Source organism: Opisthocomus hoazin, chromosome 12 (assembly GCF_030867145.1).
Source record: "Opisthocomus hoazin isolate bOpiHoa1 chromosome 12, bOpiHoa1.hap1, whole genome shotgun sequence".
Lineage (NCBI taxonomy): Eukaryota > Metazoa > Chordata > Aves > Opisthocomiformes > Opisthocomidae > Opisthocomus > Opisthocomus hoazin.
This window is the reverse complement of record NC_134425.1, coordinates 22,622,049-22,641,690: the sequence shown is the minus strand read 5'-3', so window position 1 is coordinate 22,641,690 and position 19,642 is coordinate 22,622,049. Positions and strand designations below refer to the sequence as shown.

General features: G+C 53.3%; 1 protein-coding gene across 6 annotated transcripts in view; it reads right to left on the bottom strand.

Annotated features, from left to right (window-relative positions):
* The window catches only part of LOC142362822 (hydrocephalus-inducing protein homolog), an 84,318-nt gene that overhangs the window by 37,440 nt on the left and 27,236 nt on the right, over positions 1-19,642 (bottom strand). For 5 of the 6 annotated variants that reach the window (XM_075433480.1, XM_075433482.1, XM_075433481.1 and 2 more), the window contains 14 exons: positions 18,390-18,489; positions 16,766-16,884; positions 14,630-14,853; positions 13,816-13,883; positions 11,611-11,846; positions 10,686-10,786; positions 9,936-10,071; positions 9,339-9,503; positions 7,300-7,452; positions 5,808-6,046; positions 3,245-3,500; positions 1,976-2,119; positions 1,326-1,469; positions 185-489 (listed from right to left, as the gene is read on the bottom strand). In XM_075433480.1, the coding sequence (XP_075289595.1) occupies positions 185-489; positions 1,326-1,469; positions 1,976-2,119; positions 3,245-3,500; positions 5,808-6,046; positions 7,300-7,452; positions 9,339-9,503; positions 9,936-10,071; positions 10,686-10,786; positions 11,611-11,846; positions 13,816-13,883; positions 14,630-14,853; positions 16,766-16,884; positions 18,390-18,489 (2,390 nt within the window). Of the gene's footprint in view, positions 1-184; positions 490-1,325; positions 1,470-1,975; positions 2,120-3,244; positions 3,501-5,803; positions 6,047-7,299; positions 7,453-9,338; positions 9,504-9,935; positions 10,072-10,685; positions 10,787-11,610; positions 11,847-13,815; positions 13,884-14,629; positions 14,854-16,765; positions 16,885-18,389; positions 18,490-19,642 lie in introns of those variants that run through there. The other variant, XM_075433485.1, reaches the window with a different exon arrangement.

Sequence of the window (19,642 nt, the reverse complement as noted above, 5' to 3'; positions counted from 1 at the left end):
AAACCACTGCAGATCACCTATTCCCTGAGCATCCAGCCCGACCACGGCTGGCAGGCGTTATTTCCGCAAGGGAAAGCTGAAAGCAATTTGTCAGACCCCAGGCAAACAGCCTTGGTCTTTCTAAAGCACAAACAGGACACGAGGAAGGAGAAGAGCTCCAAGGAGAGGACAACGGTGCACATACCGAATCTGGCTGCCTGTCAGGAAAAACCACTGGTACTGGACTGGAAGCGGGCTGCAGTTGGTCATCTTGACGTAGCGCATATCTTCAGTGTCATTCAAGATGCAGCCAAAGTCCAGGGCCATGGTCTCGAAACGGAGATTCGGGAAGTAGACTTCTCCCCGAATGGTGACCTGCTCCTCATGGGGATGCTCAAGAAACCGTATCTTCAGAGCCTTCTCTGCTACCCGGCCACTCAAATCCTCTTCATAAGCAGGGTTAAATCTGATGGAGAGATGAAGTTCCGCCCCCACCTCCAGCTTCACGGGCTGCAAGCAGATGAAGAGTATTAATCACCAGTGTGATGAAGTCCCAAGGTTCGACAGTATGAAACGTGTAAATGTTCAAAGTGCAACCCCAGCGTAGGCCTCTTGGTTCATCCTTCATTTTCTTTACAGCATGCGAGCACCACAACACTCTCGTCTGAGACAATCTCAGGCTCGTGTCTCTGTGCTCCACATCAATACAGAGGGAAATAAACATTGTTCTACTGAGTTCTGGACCCACAAAAGCTTTTTACTAAATACTCCACCAAAACAGCACTCTGGCATGCTGGGACCTTTTGCCCTGACTCTAGAGGAACTCCTTGACCCTCACAGCACAAGCGACACAGCATTGCAGCCTCACCTTCCAGGAGGTCGTCACCGGCACGCAGCTGGCAGCCGTGCCTACAACACCACCAGTTTAGCAGTGTCCATGTCCAACACCTTCCACCATGAACGGGGCAGGTGCCAGGCACAGGCTGGAGGAGCGTCCTCCGCTTTCCTGAGAGCGGGGCTTGAAGAGGACAAGCTGCTCTTGAGGTTGTCCGAGGACGGCTGCTGGAGAGCTGCGATGGCTTCCAACAGACACCTTTGCTACCTGGCTTGCCCAGACCTAGCTGCCTGCTGCCCTCTCCTCACGCCCTCCAGCCAGGATGCACTTCCCCAATTCAGATGATATTGCCTTTCCTTCAGCAGCTCATTCCGAATCTGATTTAGTTCAGGCCAGTCTACTGCTAACTCGAAAGAATAAACTTCTCTGCTGGAGGATCTCCCAACACAAGTGTACCACCACACTCCTCCTCCTTCAAACCCCACCAGGAGGAAGGTCCCCAGCTGCTCACCTGAACATCTGCAGAGAGGGGCTGCTGGGCTGCATCACAGATTACGAAGGGTTGCTCCAAAGCCAGGACAACGCTGACTGGCAGCGAGCAGATGTTTTTTAAAGAGAGAGGCTTGTATTGAAGAGTCAGGACATCACTGGGTTGCTACAGAAACAGGAGACAAGGATTTTAAAAAGCCACCTGAAGTAGCCATGGACCTCCTTCCCCTTCTGATGCATTTTCAGTTATTCAACCCCAAAAGTGCATACACCTCTATTTACCATTTTTATCAGTTTCTACCCTTCTAGAAGCTTTTTCTCTAAATACATCAGATGCTTTTCACATTTACAAACGACAGCACACTCCGTGGGCTTCCAATCCTCAGCCACACTATTAAATCATAGAATCATTAAGACTGGAAAAGACCTCTAAGATCATCAAGCCCAACCGTCACCCCAACCCCACCACGCCTGCTAAACCATGTCCCAAAGTGCCACAGTCACACGTTTTTTGAACCCCTCCAGGGATGGGGACTCCCCCACTGCCCCGGGCAGCCTGTTCCAAGGCTTCACAACTCCTTCAGTAAAGAAATTTTTCCTCATCTCCAATCTAAACCTCCCCTGATGCAGCTTGAGGCCATTTCCATGCCAGGATGCACTCCAGAGACTTACCTTCTCCACCCGGAAGGTGATTTCTCTGGAGGACATTTGCAGCAGGGGATCGATGAACTCGCAGGTGACATCCACTTGCATTATCTGTCTCTTCCTCGCCTCGCTCCCCACCATGGCGTGGCACAGCAGCCGCTCCGTCACCACCTGCATGCAAGAATCTCTCGGCACCCAGCACGTGCTAGCAGGGCGTCCAGAAAACACGCTGCGTTTGCCAGCCGCCCGACCGCGGACGCAAAGGATTTTGATAACCTGGGCCAAAGCTGTGCCGTGGGATCTTGGCCATCAACCACCAGCAGCTATTACTGCCATCAAGCTGTGGTCACTGGTCTCCCCAACAGCCCCCTTTCCTGATCGCGCTGCACCCTGCTTATCGTGCACTCAAATGTCCGTACCGCTACACCCCGTCACCCACAAAAAGGCACTCGTGAGTCATCTGCTGTCTACAGTTATAAGAATTACTGCCCCAAACAATTCATGTTTCGATGTGCCCCATTGCTAAGCATAATGTTTACAGAAAGCTGTAGGAACTGATTAAAAAAACCCAACTATACCAGGGGAAACGGGTGATCAATGCCAGCACAACTGTCCTTGGAAGCTTAGTGGAAAGGATCCCTGGGCAAAAGCCTGCCCTCAGGTAAAGAGGGGGTCACTCATCCTAGGAGGTACTGTGCCCTCCGAGAGCCCGTTTTCAAAGAAACACCTGACACCCACCCTGCAGATATTTATGGGCATTGATAAGGTCCCCTCTCAGCCTTCTCTTCTCCAGGCTGAACAAGCCCAGCTCCCTCAGCCTTTCCTCGTAGGAGAGATGCTCCAGTCCCCTCCTCATCCTCGTAGCCCTCCGCTGGACTCTCTCCAGTAGCTCCTCACCTTTCTTGTACTGGGGAGCCCAGAACTGCATGCAGCACTGCAGATGGGGCCTCACTGGGGCAGAGTAGAGGGGAACTTATGTTCTCTGCCCTTCCTTTCTGCCTGAGCACATGACACCTCGTAAACTGCTCTTTGCCCCTGAAGTAGCAATATTTCCTTCAGCCCCTATTTTGGTAGCAGCAAGTTGGGTTTATGGTAGCTATGGCAACATGAAAAAGCCTCAGCAACTGATGGTGGACAGCAAGGAGAGCAACTGGTGCTGCCATGGTAACTTGTGGCGTTCAAACAGTGTCTTGAAAGCACTGGCTCATTTTGTCAGGCAAATGTCAAGGGGCTGCGGAAGAAGTCCCGCTGGAGGTGATCAGACGGGAAAGGCTCAGCCCTCGTGGGGGATCTCACCTGGGGAGTGCTGGAGGAGCCTTCCAGCACCATCTCCATCATCTTGCCCGGCATCAGCTCCATCCTCGGCGGCCGAAGCTGAAACACGGGGCAGGCGGGTTTGGGGCTCTGGCAGGAATCTTTGCCCTTGCTGTTACTGATGGCAGGGAGACGATCACGCTGGCGAAACGGGGCAAAACCTTCCGTTGTCCAATAGAGCAGATGGGTGCGTCGTCCTTTGTTCGTTATCCTGAAGCGGTAACAGCAGGGATCCAGGCTAGAAGAGAAGCAGAGATGGAAAGTGTCATGGGAGCTGTTACTTCCCAGTGGTCACCCAGCTTCAACACCCCGAAGGCGGCGTCCGACTGCACGCTCAGCAACAAAGCCACCTCCAAAAGGGCTGACTTAGCTCAAAGCTTCAGCAGAAGCCAGACCTTGGTTGCCACTAAGGTTATCACCATCCAGCAGCTGGTCTGTTTTACACACAGCAAAGAGAAGTTTCATGAGGAACATCATCTCCGTCGCCGTGGACAGAGCATCGCCAGCCTTTGCTGCTCAAAGCTCGGAGAGTTTTCCCAAGGCGCTTCCTGCAGGCCTCGCTGCATCGGATGTCCAGCTGGCCTGTCCTGGCTGCCAGGGGATGGAGGAACAGGTTCCCTGCCATTTCACCCCTCCTTGGGAGCTGCTGCCTCAGCTGGCTCCCTCTGAAGATGCCATGCGGGAGCTGCGGGGCACACAGACTCAGCTGGCCATCTGGGCACCACCTGCCTCGCCGGTTCGGCCCCTGCCCTGGCACCCACATTACTGCCCTTGGCACCCAGCCCTCGGGGAGCTGCCAACTCTCATCGCCCCAACGCATCGCCCTTTGCCTGAACAGGGCCGCTGGGTTCTGTGCCAGCGAGGCAGACGCACTGCCAGAACGTGGGCTCAACAGAAGCTTCCCCGATACGAACACGGCAGCAAGACCAGGTCTAGCCACTGATGGAAGGGAGCGATAGAGATGAATAACCACAGCCAGACAGAAAACCAAATGAATATTCAAGGGAAATTGACTCCTTCATGTAAAGAAACACTCACTGCAGGCTACTCTGGAGCAATTATTTTACCCTCTATAAATCCGAGCATGGCCAGGAAATGAATTGTTCCTGGAACAGTTCTTGTCTTTCTGAAGAGCACAGAAGATGTGGCTCACAAAACACGGGTCTGCCATAAGCAGCTAAACACAAACACAGAAGTGGCAGCGTAGAACAAACCAGTCTTTGAAACCGACTGCTAAAAAATGATGTGCACAGAGTTCAGTCTGAAACGGTTGATGTTGTGGACAGCAACAGAGAAAAGCGTGGAGGAGCTTTGGGCAGAGGCAGAATTTGTGTCCCTGAGAAAGCCCAACTCCTCTGAGACGTTACCCGGGCCCCCGCCGGCCCGCACGCCAAGGCGGGCCGAGGACCGTGACACCAACCATGCTGACGTTGGCCCCTGCGTTGGGCAGCCAGTTTGTGGCTGCACAGAGCACAGGACATGCTGGACAAGCATCAACCTCACTCCAGCGTCCCTGCCTAGGTGGATGGCTTGGGGGGGCAGATTAAACCCCCCAAACCTATCCTAAAGGCGTAAGGTAGGATTCATCTGCTCTTTCTACCCCAAAATTTAGGTATCAGAGCGTTGTGGACCCTCTTTGCAGCCAGCAAAAGGAACAGGTACCTCGAGCAGACTATTCTTGTCCCAAGAGGTCTCCAACACAAGGCAAACAGCCCTTTAAAGGCTTCTTGTTCTCCCGGTTGTAAGGATGTGGCTGGTTTCAGACACACACCTTAGGATCAGTGAATCCCCTCCTTCGAGCTAAGCTCTTCCCATTAACACCCTCCATTTCTCCCGCCCAACCTCAGTGGGCTTCTCCTCCTCTCCCTTTCAGAGCTGGTCCCGCAGCCACCCTCACTCGCCCGTGCCTCGAGAAGCTGTTGCGGCCTTGAGAGAGGAGACGGCGACAAAAGCAGGCAGGAGAAACGAGGAAAGAGCGACCACATCTCATCAAGAGCAGCTCGGCAGGGGAGCTGGGGAAGACGAGCCAACTGAGGGATGGATGACACAGGGCAAAGACCAATTCTGCTGCTCCTCCCAGGCAGAGGGGAAATCAAACAGTACCATTCCTTTAGTCGAGTTGCTGCTAACAAGTTACCGCCGAGGTTTTCCACTGCTGGGAGATGATGCTCCATAGTGAATGGAAAAGGAAGCAGCATTATTGCAAAGGGAAATCGGTTTATACTTGTAATGTCGCATTGTCCAGCCGGGGGCTTCTGGGACCTGCTGTTTTCCTCCAAATCTTGATTTGATAAAGGGAGGAAATCAAGGCATTATAGCAAAAGATATTTCAGTGACAATGTAGCAACTGATTTCCCTTTTGGTGGCTTTTGAGGGTATCTAACGACTTTCAGACGGCCATAAAATGTTTTTTAAAGCAATCCCTGTGGCTTCAGTGAAACAGAGCCAGGACCCTGAGCACTGAAGCAGAACTAGCCTGAAGGACTGCGGCAAAACTCCTCCCGCGGGTTCAGCGAGGAGAAGGGGCAGCTGAGAAATACCCTACCTGAAGCGGGTTCCCAGGTTGAGCTCCGGAGCAAAGGGTCTGTCAATAACAATCGTGGTGCCGATGCCAACAGCCCGGACGGGGACCACGTAGGAATGGCTGTTCTCGATGAACACGGTCACCTCGTCCTTGAATTTCTCGGTGTCATCCAAGTTGGCTATGACAGTCACAGACACCTCGCTCTCGGGGGGGATCACGCCTCTGCTGGGTTCAATCCTCCAGCGCGAGCGTTTGCCAGCCTGTAAGAGAAGCCAAACACAAACTTCAGATGGGAGCCAGGGGACCTGGTCTCCTGTGGGGTGCAGGAAAAGGCAGGACGAAAGACGTGACGGTAAAAAGCATAAAGGCTTAGTTCCCCGAAATCTAAGCTAGGGCATCTGGAAGCAGCAACTATGCCAGAGCTCATACAACCCGTATTTTACCCTCCTTGAACAAACTCACTTCATTAACCCAGTTTCGCCCAACCCAAGGGCTGCTCTTCCTCAGCAGAAGGCCATTAGCGTAGCCAGCAGGTCGAGAGAGGTGATTCCGCCCCTCTACTCTGCTCTGGTGAGACCTCACCTGGAGTACTGCGTTCAGCTCTGGAGCCCTCAGCACAAGAAGGACATGCAACTGTTGGAGCGGGTCCAAAGGAGGGCTACAAAAATGATCCGAGGGCTGGAGCACCTCTACTATGAGGACAGGCCGAAAGAGCTGGGCTTGTTCAGCCTGGAGAAGAGAAGGCTGCGGGGAGACCTGATTGCAGCCTTTCAGTACTTAAAGAGAGCCTATAGGAAAGATGGGGTCAATCTTTTTAGTAGAGACATCAGTGACAGGACGAGGGGTAATGGTTTTAAACTAAAACAGGGTAGGTTTAGGCTGGATATAAGGAAGAAATTCTTTACAATGAGGGTTGTGAAACACTGGAACAGGTTGCCCAGAGAGGCAGTGGAGGCCCCATGCCTGGAAACATTCAAGACCAGGTTGGACAGGGCTCTGAGCAACCTGATCTAGTTAGTGGTGTCCCTGCTCGCTGTCGGGGGTTTGGACTAGATGACCTCTAGGGGACCCTTCCAACCCAAAACTTTCTATGATTCTATGATTCCCCCTCCAGTCTCTCCTTTGGAGCGCGCCAAGGGAAGCTACTCTATCTCCCCAGGCTTCCCGACAACGGCAGCCGGGTTTGCATGAAGGCTCAAGGCCAGAGGAAGCCAGGCAGTTTGGCCCCCAGGAGGTGTGAAACTCGGAGCTAAATACCTTCCACAAAATGAAGGGAGAACTTGTCAAACTGATCCAGACTCACTTCTGCTCAAACATCTATGCACATTCCCTGTTTTACTGAGGGTCCCCCACTTAAAACTGCCCCCAGGGCCAGGCTCCTTTTGCTGCGCCGTGATGGAATATTCTGCTTTCTCTCTCAGACAGAAAAATGGAAATGCTGCGTATACAAATCAAGCCACAGGCCGCTAAGGACCAGTCATTTTTGTTGGAAAACAGCCCCACAGACACTTACCATCTCTGCCCGGAAGGAAGCAGGGGTAACAGTCTGATTGGAGAGGTGGAGAGTTTGGGAAGCATCTTGTAGAACTTGGATGCTGCCGAAATTTATCTTACTCGGATGGACGTAGACAACTGGTCCTTCTCCAATGCTCACTAAGTGGATTTTCTGCTCCAGGAAGCAGGCAGGAAAGATCAAAAAAGAAAAAACAAGGACAGTTTAAAAAGATTAGACAGCTCTAAGGGTAATCCTAGACTGGGGGATAATTAGAGCTGTTCCAAGTTTTCAGTGTTGTAAGACCGAAACGGAAGGCCTGGAGCAAGCGTGGGATCTCCAGCGATCCCATCCGCCAGCCACAAGCTCCCGTTTTCAGGGGATAAAGAAACCCAGCCTCCCACCCTTGCCTTTTCACCCCTCCTCCCCACCGTGAGCTCTCCTTCCTCCCCCCGCGCCTGCTCCCGCTCCTGTTCCTGCTCCGTCTTGCCCCAGACCACCCGCCCCGACTTCTGCTGCTGCACAGCCACGCCTGGAGAGGAACTCCCTGCGCATCCCCGGAGCTGCGCCTGAGAAACGCAGCACCAGTCGGCGGCAAAGCCGGCTCTTCAGAGCCGACATCACGTACGTTAGTTGCCTCTGATTTGGGCTTATGTCTATCCCTGGTACTTTACGAATAACAGGCGTTAATTATCAGTTACACCACCCCAGCGGTATTTTTTTCTTTTGACAGTCTTGAGACCCAAAAGTCCCGTCCTTGCAGAACTGCACGGACTATTGGAGGGGGAACGCGGACCCCTTTGCTCAACCACCTTCTCGCATCACTGCGAACAACGAGAATTTATCCAGCCTGGCTGGATTTCACCACTTCTAAACACCCCAACCCTTCAGCAGGATCTGAACGCACACAACTCCCAACGCTGACAGGCTGCTGGACGATTCACTGCGGGGCAAGGAGTATGACTGAACCACAAAAGAAAGCAGCCCCCACGATGTCAAACCTTTCCTGATGCCCGGCTGAAGGAAGCGGCATTGACAGCTGTCACAATCACCGGTCCAACCCAGGCACAAGGAGTGGCAGCCACAAATGCTCGTCTCTTGACAGGATGCCGTGCAAGAGTGAGCCAAAAATCACGTACCAAGGCTGCTAGCTCAGAAATAAGGAGCTGAAGCACCGTTTCCATTCCTTCTATTGAAAGTTTAAACCCCTTTCGACCACTTTCAAAATGCCGGCCTTCCTTTCCATAACAGAAAGCTTCAGGTTCCCAGCAACCCTCGGGCATCCTCTGCCATGCTCAGAGAGAGGATCACACACTTCACAACAGCTGCTTCAAAAGTCATTATCGTTTTAAACTCAAGTTTACCTAACTAAATTTGTTCTAGATTTCAGCTAGCTGAAGCCAGGACACTATGTACAATGTGCTCCTGCCCACATTCTGCTGTTAGTGCTGCTGTTGTGCATGCCTGAACGCAAACAACCCCTTTTAGGAGGTTTTAGCCCAGGAAAGCTTTGCCTCATCCATTTCCAAGCTTGGCAGAAATAAAGTCCCTGTGCTCCAGATGCAAGCAGCGCAGAGACTCGCGTCTCTCTGGCTGGGGCTTTTGGCAAAGAGATGCGATGGGCATTTCGCAGACGCCATGGGTCTGGCTTTCAGCACGGTTTCTCACACAGCGCTTGCTTTAGCGGCATTGAGGGATGTCCCTGTGTGCTCCAGAACAAAAGTCCCAACCAAGCAGCAGCTGCTGCTCAGCAAATAACACAGCAGAGTACCAGACCCAGGGATGGTGCTGCGCTGCAGACTGGGCGCGTTATCCCATCTCACACATCCCTAATTAAGCACTGTGTCAGACTCTTCCATTATCACCTGCCTAAGCAGATACCACCCTTCCTCTTCCAGATGTCAGCTGTTGCTCATGCCATCAATCCCTCCCCTCCTTGTCCACATGGCTCAGCTATTACAAGCTCCTTTTCCCAGGAAGGATCCCTGGAGTTCGCAACCCTGTCTGTCCACAGCCCACCAAGCAGAGTCGCACAAAGGCCCACTCCCCTGAGGACTCACCAGTGGGGACCCTTCGCTCCCCAGCACCACGACATGAACGATGGTGTCCTGCTCTCCCGTCACCTGGGCTTCCAGTGTCACCGGGACCTGCACCGAGCTGCGAGGCTCGATGATCCCACACGGCTCGGGGCTGGAGTACCGCACGGCAGCACCCTCCGTCTGCTCCTGCGAGGGACAGAATCAAATCCAGCTTCAGAGTCACCTCTGAGGAAACTTTTAAACTCCTTGACATCTACCACAACAGCAATTTATACATTTTTTAAAATCCCTAGGAGAAAGCAGAAAGGCACAAAACAAGGTGCAAGACTTGTATGGGCTTAGCATCCTCACAGGGTCCAAAAGCCGCTGCATCCACAGACACCCACTCCTGTGCTGGCAGCCTCCTTCCAGCAGCTTTCCACGACCCCATGAATTCTGCTGCGTGAAAGCACCCCAAAGACCACAGGATAAACTGCTCCCTAAACTTCATATTCAGGCAGGTTCCTCTTCTCAGCAAACCTCCAGGTGAGAAGAGGAACCTGCCTGAATACAAACCAGCACAGCCTTATCCAAAACCCTCGATAACATCTGACGGCAGGAGAGGATGTGATGCCAAACCTGCGGAAGAAGCCCGTAGCAGCCTGGAAGATCGCTGTCGTTCACAAGGGTCAGCATCTGCCGACACGGGAACTTCAGAAAGCACCGCCCAAACGTCACAACAGGGTTGAGGACTCGCAGCGGAGGAACTAGGCATCTAGGCGGAGAGATGACCGACAGGGAATTAGAGATACCACACATTGGTCACTGTCCCACAGACATTTAACACCCCCACAGCAGTAAATCGCCTTTAGCTTCTTTTTATTCCTTTGTTCACTGAACCAGACACCAGCTCTCAGCAGGCTGCTTGCTGTGTCCCAAACCAATTTTCCATTTTGGCTGCAACACAGCACAAATCACAGAATCACAGAATGGTCTGGGTTGGAAGTGACCTTAAAGGTCACCTGGTTCCAGCCCCCCTGCCATGAGCAGGGACATCTTCCCCTAGACCAAGTCCACCACTTGCAGGAAAAGAAGGAGAGATGGCCCTTTGGAAATCTCTTACACCTCAAGCACCAAAAAACAGGCCAATAATGCATATAATTACTGTTCCCTTTACAAAAAGGCTCAGGGCCATGCCTGTCCCTTGAGCACAGGTGCTTCTCAACATGGGCTGCTCTCAAAGCACTGCTCTTCTCATCTCTGGCTGGGCAGAACCAGCTCATTAACGCTTCTCATTTGGAGCCAGAGCCAGCCAAGCGTGTTGCAAGGCAGCGTGCTGGTGCTGGATGCACGAGGAGAGAGGGCGAGCTGCATGGAAAGCGCTGATACCTGGCTGTGAGGAGCAGGGCCAACACCTCCTTGCCAACACCCTCCAAGTCCACCACCAGCGCCAGCTCGTAACTCTTCACCGTGTTGGAACACAGGGTGACCTGGGGGAAGAGAAGAGCATCAAACACCTCAGCGCTCCCAAAACCCATCGTCCACGCGTGCTGTCCTCCGGTTCTCCTTCCACAGCAAGGAAAGAGAGCATTTTGCTCCAGTTCTTCCGCTGGGCCGCGTAAAGAGCGCAGTCTCTGGGAGTAACAAAAGTCTTCTGACAATATCTGCTTCGTTAAATACGCCTGGCGGTTAGCGGGGCCTACGTAAGCTAAATGAAGGCTCAGACTAACGCTGTACTCACTACTCTATTAAAATCAAGGGGGTAATTTTTATTCTTGACTACAATAGCATAAACCCAGAGGGAATCCGTCGACTTCTACAGAATAAGTTCAGCTTTACAACAGGAAGCTGAGGCAAAACATGGCTGAGCAGCTGCTGCGCAGCTCATGGCTGCCAGAGCTTCTTCAGCCCCACTGGAGATCCCCGCAGTGAACACAGCTCCTCCTGCTCAACAGGAGAGGAGAAATAAGGCCGTGAAGAAAAGCAAACTGCTTTATACAATGACATCTCTCTTTTTAACAGCCACCTTCTGTCCTTATCCTTCCTCTGACCACTTCAAATCAAAGAAACCACTCTAAGCAGCTCTCAAAAACACATGAATGGCTTCTGGACAAGACCTTCAGCTCATGATTTTGGAAACAAAACAGTGCTCCTTCAGAAAAGCCCCAGAGTAACCCAGCCGACAAGAGCCTAACACCAGTGCACGTATCTTACTGGCGTTACGCCCAAAGCTAGCGATGCTAAAGCCCTCCCGTACCTCGGCGAAGCTTCAGCTCCACCTGCTGCAGTCCCTAGGGCCGGACTCTTCCCCTACCTGGATATCCAGGCTTCCCAGGGAACGGACGGTCCCTTTGCAGGGCGTGACGGTGAACTCGGTTGGCATGACGTGACCTTGAAGTCCCTTTCTCCAGGACGGGCGAGTGTTGTCCGACACCTGATCGAAACTGGTAACGCTGGGCTCGCCCTGGCCATCCCCAGGAATGCGCAGGTTGACAGTCATGGGCACCAGGGAGGTGTTCATGAGGCGACAGGACAAGGTGCGAGGAAAGCCTAGGACAACGACACAAACGTGGATTTACGCACCGATTATCCCAAGATTCCCAGGGTGAATATCCCGTTCTGATAAACCGTGCTTGGAGTTTAGCTCTTTTCAATCTGAATTACCGCTAATTGAGAAGCTAAGCAAGGAATTCATCGTCAATTCAGCTCCCTTTGCTGCTGATCACAGAGATTGCTTCCTTGGCAACGCCCACTCTCAGCCATGCTGAACACCACAAGTTTCTCTCTCTCTGCCTGAGGAGCCCTCTCCCCTGCCCCAAAACCAGCAACAATTCTTTCTGACTTACGAGCACGCACCCTGACAGACCATTTGTTCTGAAAATTCAACCCATAAAATTCCCCGTTCACCCCGTGAACACTCTCACTGTTTTCAATATATGAAAGCAGCGTATTGTCAGCAAGGAGCAGCTACAGTAGCAGCAAGGCTGGATGAAATTAGGAATTCCAGCACGATGCAGAGCACTGCGATGCAGTTCCTCTAGGCAGGATCCTTACGGCATCTCCTGTTTCGGTGCCACCAGACTGAGCACGTGACAATTTGCAGCCCGCTTCACCGCAGGCAAGCCTGATGCTTGCTGAGAACTTCGCAGGAGCCGTGCCTCGCCTCACCCAACACAAACAGGGCCATCACACCCGTGCTGCACGCTGGCTTTGAGTACTGCCCGCAAAGGCTTGCAGCGCTGGAGCTTTAACACTCGCTTTCCGTGACGCCCCAGCCACACAACCGGGTGGGGATGTTCTCCAGAGACAGGACACCAGCCCACAGCCTGCGCTGGAGCGGACATCTGGCTCGGCTGGCCAGCTCTGCGGGAAGGACACATCTCCCGTGGGCTGCCTACTGACTGGTATCCGCACACAGACGGGGAGGAAAACCAGCTGTGGGCACAGCAGAGAGCTCATCCGTGCCCATCGACAGCGAGCACTGCCCACCTCCAGCAACGGCCCCGGCAGGGAGGCAGCAGGGGCACAGAAACGCACAAACACCGACTTCCCGATCCCAGAGAAGACTGCAGTCTCCAGACACAGGCAGCAGTCAGCAGCACGGCTCCCAGCAGCAAAAACACAACAGCTGCCTTCAGCTGAAAGGGCCTGATTGATGAAATCGGCTTCAGCGCGATGAATCTCCCATCACATAACCCTACTTCTGCCCAGCGCGTCCCGCGTTGTTTTATTTATTCACAAGGAAATGAAGCAGCGGCAGAGCGGTGACGGAGGGAGGGGAGGAAGCGGCTCAGGGAAGGCAAGGAGTTCTCTTGCAAAGTCCACCAACAGCAGGAGAACACAGAGGCATCCCGGGCGTAGAATGATGATGGCCCTTCAATCAATCCACCACTGATTTCACATTTAAACTTTAGATTATCCCTGTAAAAAGCCTTTGGTGAGACAGATGGAGAACCAGATTCTGCATCTCGAGGGAGACGCTCTGGATGCTCACCACCGGCTCTGGCAGCAGGGCTGGGCTTTCGCCGGGGAAGGAGCAGGAGCCCACGTCTCTGAGGACATCAGTGCCCGATGCAGAGCTACTGCTCGGACATACTGCCTGGTACATGATAGCGAGGTGCCCTCACAGCGCTAATTAACACCTCACGCTAAAGGTCAAGCGGTTAAATGGTGTCCTTGCCTATCAAGAGGAACATTTCCCCAGAGAAGCTACAGGCTAGTAGGTGGCTTAAACCCCTTTCTCCTGCAGTCCCACCCCCGGGCCCTGCTGGGACAAGGACCTTCAGTCATTCTGCTGCCAAGGTTTGGGAGGTTGGGGCTGAAGAGAACGACGGACACCACAAAATACTGACTTTCTATTCCTTTGGTCCTATTTGATCTTCTGATGGCCCAATAGTGGCTAAGCAGCCAGCAGCCCTGGTTTGAACACCTCAAAGGCTGCTACAGAGGAACGCAATTGCTCCGTGTTGGGCAAGACACAGACCTCTTGCCTCGCGGTCCAAGCCCGGGGCACACTCACCAAAGGAGACGTCGCCAAAGTGGAGGGCAGGCACATTGAAGTGGCAGGTGGGTCCGATGACACAGCCCCTGTGAGGACAGAGACAGGCAGAGGAGGCATTGGCTTGGGTAAAGAGAAGCGCAAAGCGTTCAGCTTTTCCTCACCGCTCCGGTGGACAAAAGCTGGTCTCAGAACCATGGCGGGTTTCAAACCAACCTATCACCCTCGTGCTCAGCACGGTGTCCATGCAGATAGCCAAAGCAAAGCGGTCTGCAGCTGGTAGGTGCTGATGTGTCTGAGGGCACCATGGCGGGCACTGGGCCAAGGGTCTGCCCCCCACGTTGCTGCCAACCCGATGAAGGACCCTGAACAAGTGCTGGCTCTGTGCCTCAGTTTCCCCATCTGTAACGTGATGATGTGGAGGCCTCCACACAAAAGCAGACCCATTGTACTCCCTTTCCCAGCTGCAGGTTCCCTGCTTTGGTATTTCTGAGCTGGAATTGATGTTTCCCTGGAGTACATGAACATGTCTCTCAGAGGATCTTGATCCACGCGATCGTTATGCGTGCAGGATTTTGTTGCATTAACCCAGGGGAGCCCCAAACTGGTCATACCCCCTCGCACACAATTCTTCAAACTTCTTCATTTGCTGCTGCAATCGCAGGGTTCAAACTGGAGTCAAGGTTCAAAAGCCCTGGCTCTCAGTCTCCTCTCTGATCCTAGCATCCTCACGCTAAGACCTCAGACAACACCTTTTTTCTCCACTCCACCACCAGACGAGGCTGGTGGGAGATGAACACAGATGTGTCCACCCAGCTCCTATAACCCTCCTCACCTGATGGTCAAGGTCGCCGGCTCAGGGGATCCATCCACACTGAACCGGAATTCTTCTGTGAACGGCCCCAGGGTGGTGGAACTGAAGGAGATCCGGATGACGTGGAGCCCGTCTGGCACAACGCTGCCCTCCTGGGGGAGGAACGCGAAGCAGGAGCCCAGAGCTGTCGCTGGAGGGACCAAGCTGAAGCGAGCATCGATGGCTCCTTTGTTAAACAGGATCGCCTGCAGCAGCAAGAAAGCAAAATGGAAACGCGTCAGGAATCTCCCTTGCTTACAGAAGACTCATTTGTTTTCTAATTAAACTATGAACATCTGCAAAAGGCAGAAGATGCTGTGTGCTGCTGCTTGGCAGAAGCCAAAGAAAATACAACAGGGCAAGTTCTGCCTTTGGGTTTTGTCACGCAAAGCAGCGATAACTTCGCGTAAACAGAGTCACTCTGGGTTTACTCCACTGACACAAAGCAGTCCCCTTGGACTTGCAGTGCAGAGGACCTGCTCAGCATCACCGGGTGGATTCACACCCATCCCCAAGAGCAAAGCTGGGAGGCTGCAGCATTACCAGTGAATCCTCAACTACCGCTTCTGCTCCGCGGGAGCCCGATCCTGCCGAGGGCAGAACACCGTCAGCTTCCATTGCAGCCAACAAGTTCATTGCGCGCAGTAGAAGACACCTCAGGCCAGCACTACAACCAGCTTCAGAAGCACTCCCCAGCTCTGCTATGGTATATACTGCAGGTTTATTCTATTTTTCTCTTTAATCTGATAGTTTCTTCATCTTTGCTCACCCAGAAATGTCAGGAAAGGGTGAGTATGGTGCACAGGGGCTCTACCTATTCTAAAGAATTTATCTTTCATAACTATTCACAGCCACCACCTAAGATTTTACCGTTATTACTCTAAAATGTAAACTTTGAACCAAGCTGTACTTTGCCGAACACTCGAGCCATCGACTGCCTTGGACAGGCGACACAGTCCCGCAGCATCTGTGGACGCTCAGCTCTTACGTCGGCCGAGCAATGCCCGCGCCTGCCCGTGAGCCCCAGCACGCTGTCAGCCGCCCGCAGACCTACTCCAGGCAAAGCTCTGAAGTTTCTCGTTGCTGCAGGGTGAAATCCTGCCATTTCCACGGAATTACCTATCTGCTTTGGGCTGCTTTGCCTTTATTTTTGGCCCTGCAAAACCTGTCAGGAAACCTGAGACGGCAGCAGAGAGGCGTCCCTTCTTCTTTAGTTTTGTAGCCGCTGCTGAGAATACTCACGTATTCAAACTGCACGACAGTAACTTGAAAACTCCTCTCCCCTCTCCTCTGTTCTGCACTTTGGTTACAAACTGCACTTCGGGATCCTACGCTGCGCTGAGGTTTACCTCCCGTCTAGCTGCTTAGGACAGCACTACCACCATCATCTGCTTATCTGCATTTTCTGAAGTAATCAAAATCATCAATTGATATAGATGGAATCGATAAAGTATCAGCATTCAAAATGCAAAATTTCAGTAAGAAAACACCTTCACGTGTCCTTCCCTGCCACAGCCGAGCTTTTGAAAGTGTCTGGCACGACGTATCGCCTCATTGTCTACCTCTTCCAGCTGCTCTATCTTATTTTTTTTGCAGAAAACTCGACACCATTGTGGAGAGGCAAATACGCAGAGAATTCCTTCGCTTCATTTCCAGAAATGCTTTGCTCTTATAGAGCCGGGGATGCACCAGCTCTGAAGCGTGGCGAGAGACTGGTCGGCAAGCGGAAGCGCTCCCAGCTTCTTTGCTAGGGACTGCTCCGGGCCGGGGGGCTGGATGGCCAACCCCTACCATGCTGGGATTCTGGGATTCTGTCAAGCAGGGCTTTTTGTTACTATTTTTTGTAATTATTTTTTATGTAACCTCCCAGCTCCTCTCAAAAGGAGGTTGCCAAAAGTCAGGGTTTAGGGCTTCAGCAGCAACATCAGCAGCTTTCAGACCCCAAAAGTATCCAGATTCTGTCGCACACCCTCCCCTAGATTTCACTATTACCTCAAATATTCCCTGCTCCCAGCTGCCCGCGTTGCCAGACGTCCCCAGACGTCCCGCAGGTCCCCGGGGCTGCCTGCTGCCCCTGGAGCCATCGGGATGATCCCCCCCCCAGCCCCTGCTGCTCACCTCGTAGCTGTGGGCCAGTCCCACAGACACCGTCCCGATGTCCAGCTGCTCAAAGCCGAAGCGGAGCCGAGGCCCGATGCCTTCCGCTTTGATGCGCAGGGGCAGCCTGGTCTCACGGCCTGGGGGGAGATTTCCATTTCAGTATGGTCATTCCCACTGTTATCCTGGATTTTCCAGGCCGCCTCAGTGCTAATCCCCGACTCCAGGCTGGCAGGGACCAGCTCGAGATGCTCCAGGAGAAGATACAGGACCCTTCTCTTCCCTCAGGAGATACATCCTTCGGCCAGCTTCTAATTTTTAACCAACCCCCCGGGCTGCTTTCTATTTTAGCAATCAGTTTGCACCCTGAAAAAGTGATGCCGAGTTTACAACGCCATCTCTGAATTTCTTCCCATGCGCTGCGATGAGCTTTGAAACCCGTTCAGTGAAGGCACAAAGCTCACGAAACAGAACTGGAGATGAAAATACGCCGTCCATACAGACAGGAAGACAGTTTGTTAACACAAGCCCTGGGTAATTACTGTAGGTGGCATTTGCTGAGTAAACCCTGCGCAATTACTGTATAAATACAAAGCTGGTTCACGCCATCTGCATCCGTCAGCTTGGAGCAGTAAGGAAAGCAAGAAAGCAGCTGGGCTGGTGATTGCAGCACCCTCCAGAATGGGAGCCCGGCTGCTGGAGGACCACAAGCCTCACACCTTTTCCTCTTAGATGGAGCGAAACCATCCTGTTCCCTGGATGGAAGCCTGACAGCCATCTCCTGCTCTGGAAAAACACCTCCAGCAGCACCAGGCAGAGACGCAGACCAAGGACAAGGTAACCCAAACCACACAGCTTGCTGCAAGCATCCCCTGCCCCGTGCCAGCACAGCAAAGCCATCGCCTCGGTAAGGGCAAAGATGGTGTAACTCGGGTGGGTCAAGGAGAGCTGCTCCCAGAAAGAGACCTGACAGCGCTTCCGTAGGACAGGACGAGCAGAAAGCTTGTCTAGCAGCCTGCTCGGCCTCCGATTCCCAGGGCGGGTGTTCGCCCTGCTGAGTGCAGCAAGCCCTGTACAATGCTACCCAGAGGCACCACGGACTCGGAGCCACAAGGTGACAACTCCCACCGTGCAGGGAGAGCTGCGGGTGCTGGCCAAGATGGTCCTTGCGCAGAGCCCAGCCACCCAAGCTCTGGCAGCGTCTGGGCAGCAAGAGGTGGTCCAGGGTCCGCGAGCACATCTGGAGCTGAGCTCCTGCTGCCTCAGGACTCTGATGATACACCCACGTAATAAAGACTCATCTTGGAGGTCAATGGTCTACAGGGGCTCAGCGCTCGTTCACTAAAGCTCTTCTGCTGTGTAGCTCTTTGGCCTTTAAAGACACCTCACAGCAGAGAGAGCGCTGGGAAACCCACGGCTTGAAAAATGATCCTGTCACTGCTTTGATTGTTCTGGGATCAGCAATCCAGAGCCCCACACACCGAGCCCTGGCCTGGAGACCCCCTGGACACCGCAGGGACAGTGGGCATGTGCCAGCACTGCCCTGCTGACCACCGACCCTCCCGAGGAATGACCCAAGAACCCAGCGGGCTGAGTCGCTTTGTGCCTCGCCTGCGCTGCGGGGAGCAGGAGAAAGGGGCTGTACCTGAGATGTCGCAGTAGACCGTTTGTTCATAGACTCTGGCCTCTTGGGGTGTGAAGATCACATTAATTTCAACTGAAGAATTGGGCCAGACATCTCCCTCCTAAAACAGACACAGACAGCAAACCACTTATCTTCAAACACAAAGATTTCTTCTTTTCAACCACAGTCGTGTAGCCTTTCTTAGAGCATCAGTGAAAAGCAAGGAGCAAGCAACACTTAGCAACAACATTTAGAAGAGTTTGGAAGCAGCTGCAAAGAAGCTTTCCAAGTCCCTTACCTTCACCGGCACCTGGCAGAGGCATTTTGTTAAATTAGGGCTATAATGAAGCAACCCAACTGGCTCGCACTCCAGCGAACCAAGGGGCATTTCTTCAGAGGTACCAACCAGCCTAAGGGGAGGTAGCTCTCTCCTGCAGACCCTCCCTCACATCCCTGTATCACTGTGGCTACGGGAATGCTTTTACTCGGGATCAAAAGAGATTCAGGAAATCAAAGGGATTTTTCCATCCTTAGTTACGACGGTGCTGCCTCTCCTACCCTTCACCTATCAATGTACGCAGGGATATAACGTGCTCGGTGAGCTGGGTCACCCAGCGCCCGGCAGAATGAGCCCTCCACCCCAGGGATCAGTGCACAACAGGCTCCTTCCCGCCGATGGCTGCTCCTGCCCCGCGCCGTCAGCAGCCAGCCAGCACGCAGGCTCTTCCGCTGACGGATGATCCCCCAACAGCACGGAGAGTCGGATGCATCCGTTTCCCTGAACACAGGCTCAGACAAGGAAAGATGGGATTTGCTTACAGCTCCACACCCCTCTCAGCCAACAAGCTCTTTTCCTCGTCACGCTCTTGCTCAGGGATTTCAGTCTGGGCCACGCTACCGGTGTGTTTGCAACCGTCTGCTGCTTCTGCAGGGTCTTCTCTATCTCCATGAAACCCCTGCCCCCAGCAGTCCCTGAACATCTGAAAGGCACCAGGCAGCGGGATGCTGGCAGAGCCAGCAGCGATCCCCTGCCTCCCACCGGGAGCCAGGGCTTGTGCCCAGCAGGACATCTCACATCAGCTCCTGGGGACAAAACCGTGCCTGCCTTCATCTTTGCAGAATACATCTGGAAACCAGCTCGCACATGAAGGCAAGGCCCTGTCAGAGCGCTGGCCACCCCAGCTGGGACTCACTGTCCAAGGCTCCCTCTCCTTCGGGACAAGCAGGCATAGAAGGCAAGAGAGCAATCTCTGGGCTTTGCAGGCTGCTCAGGC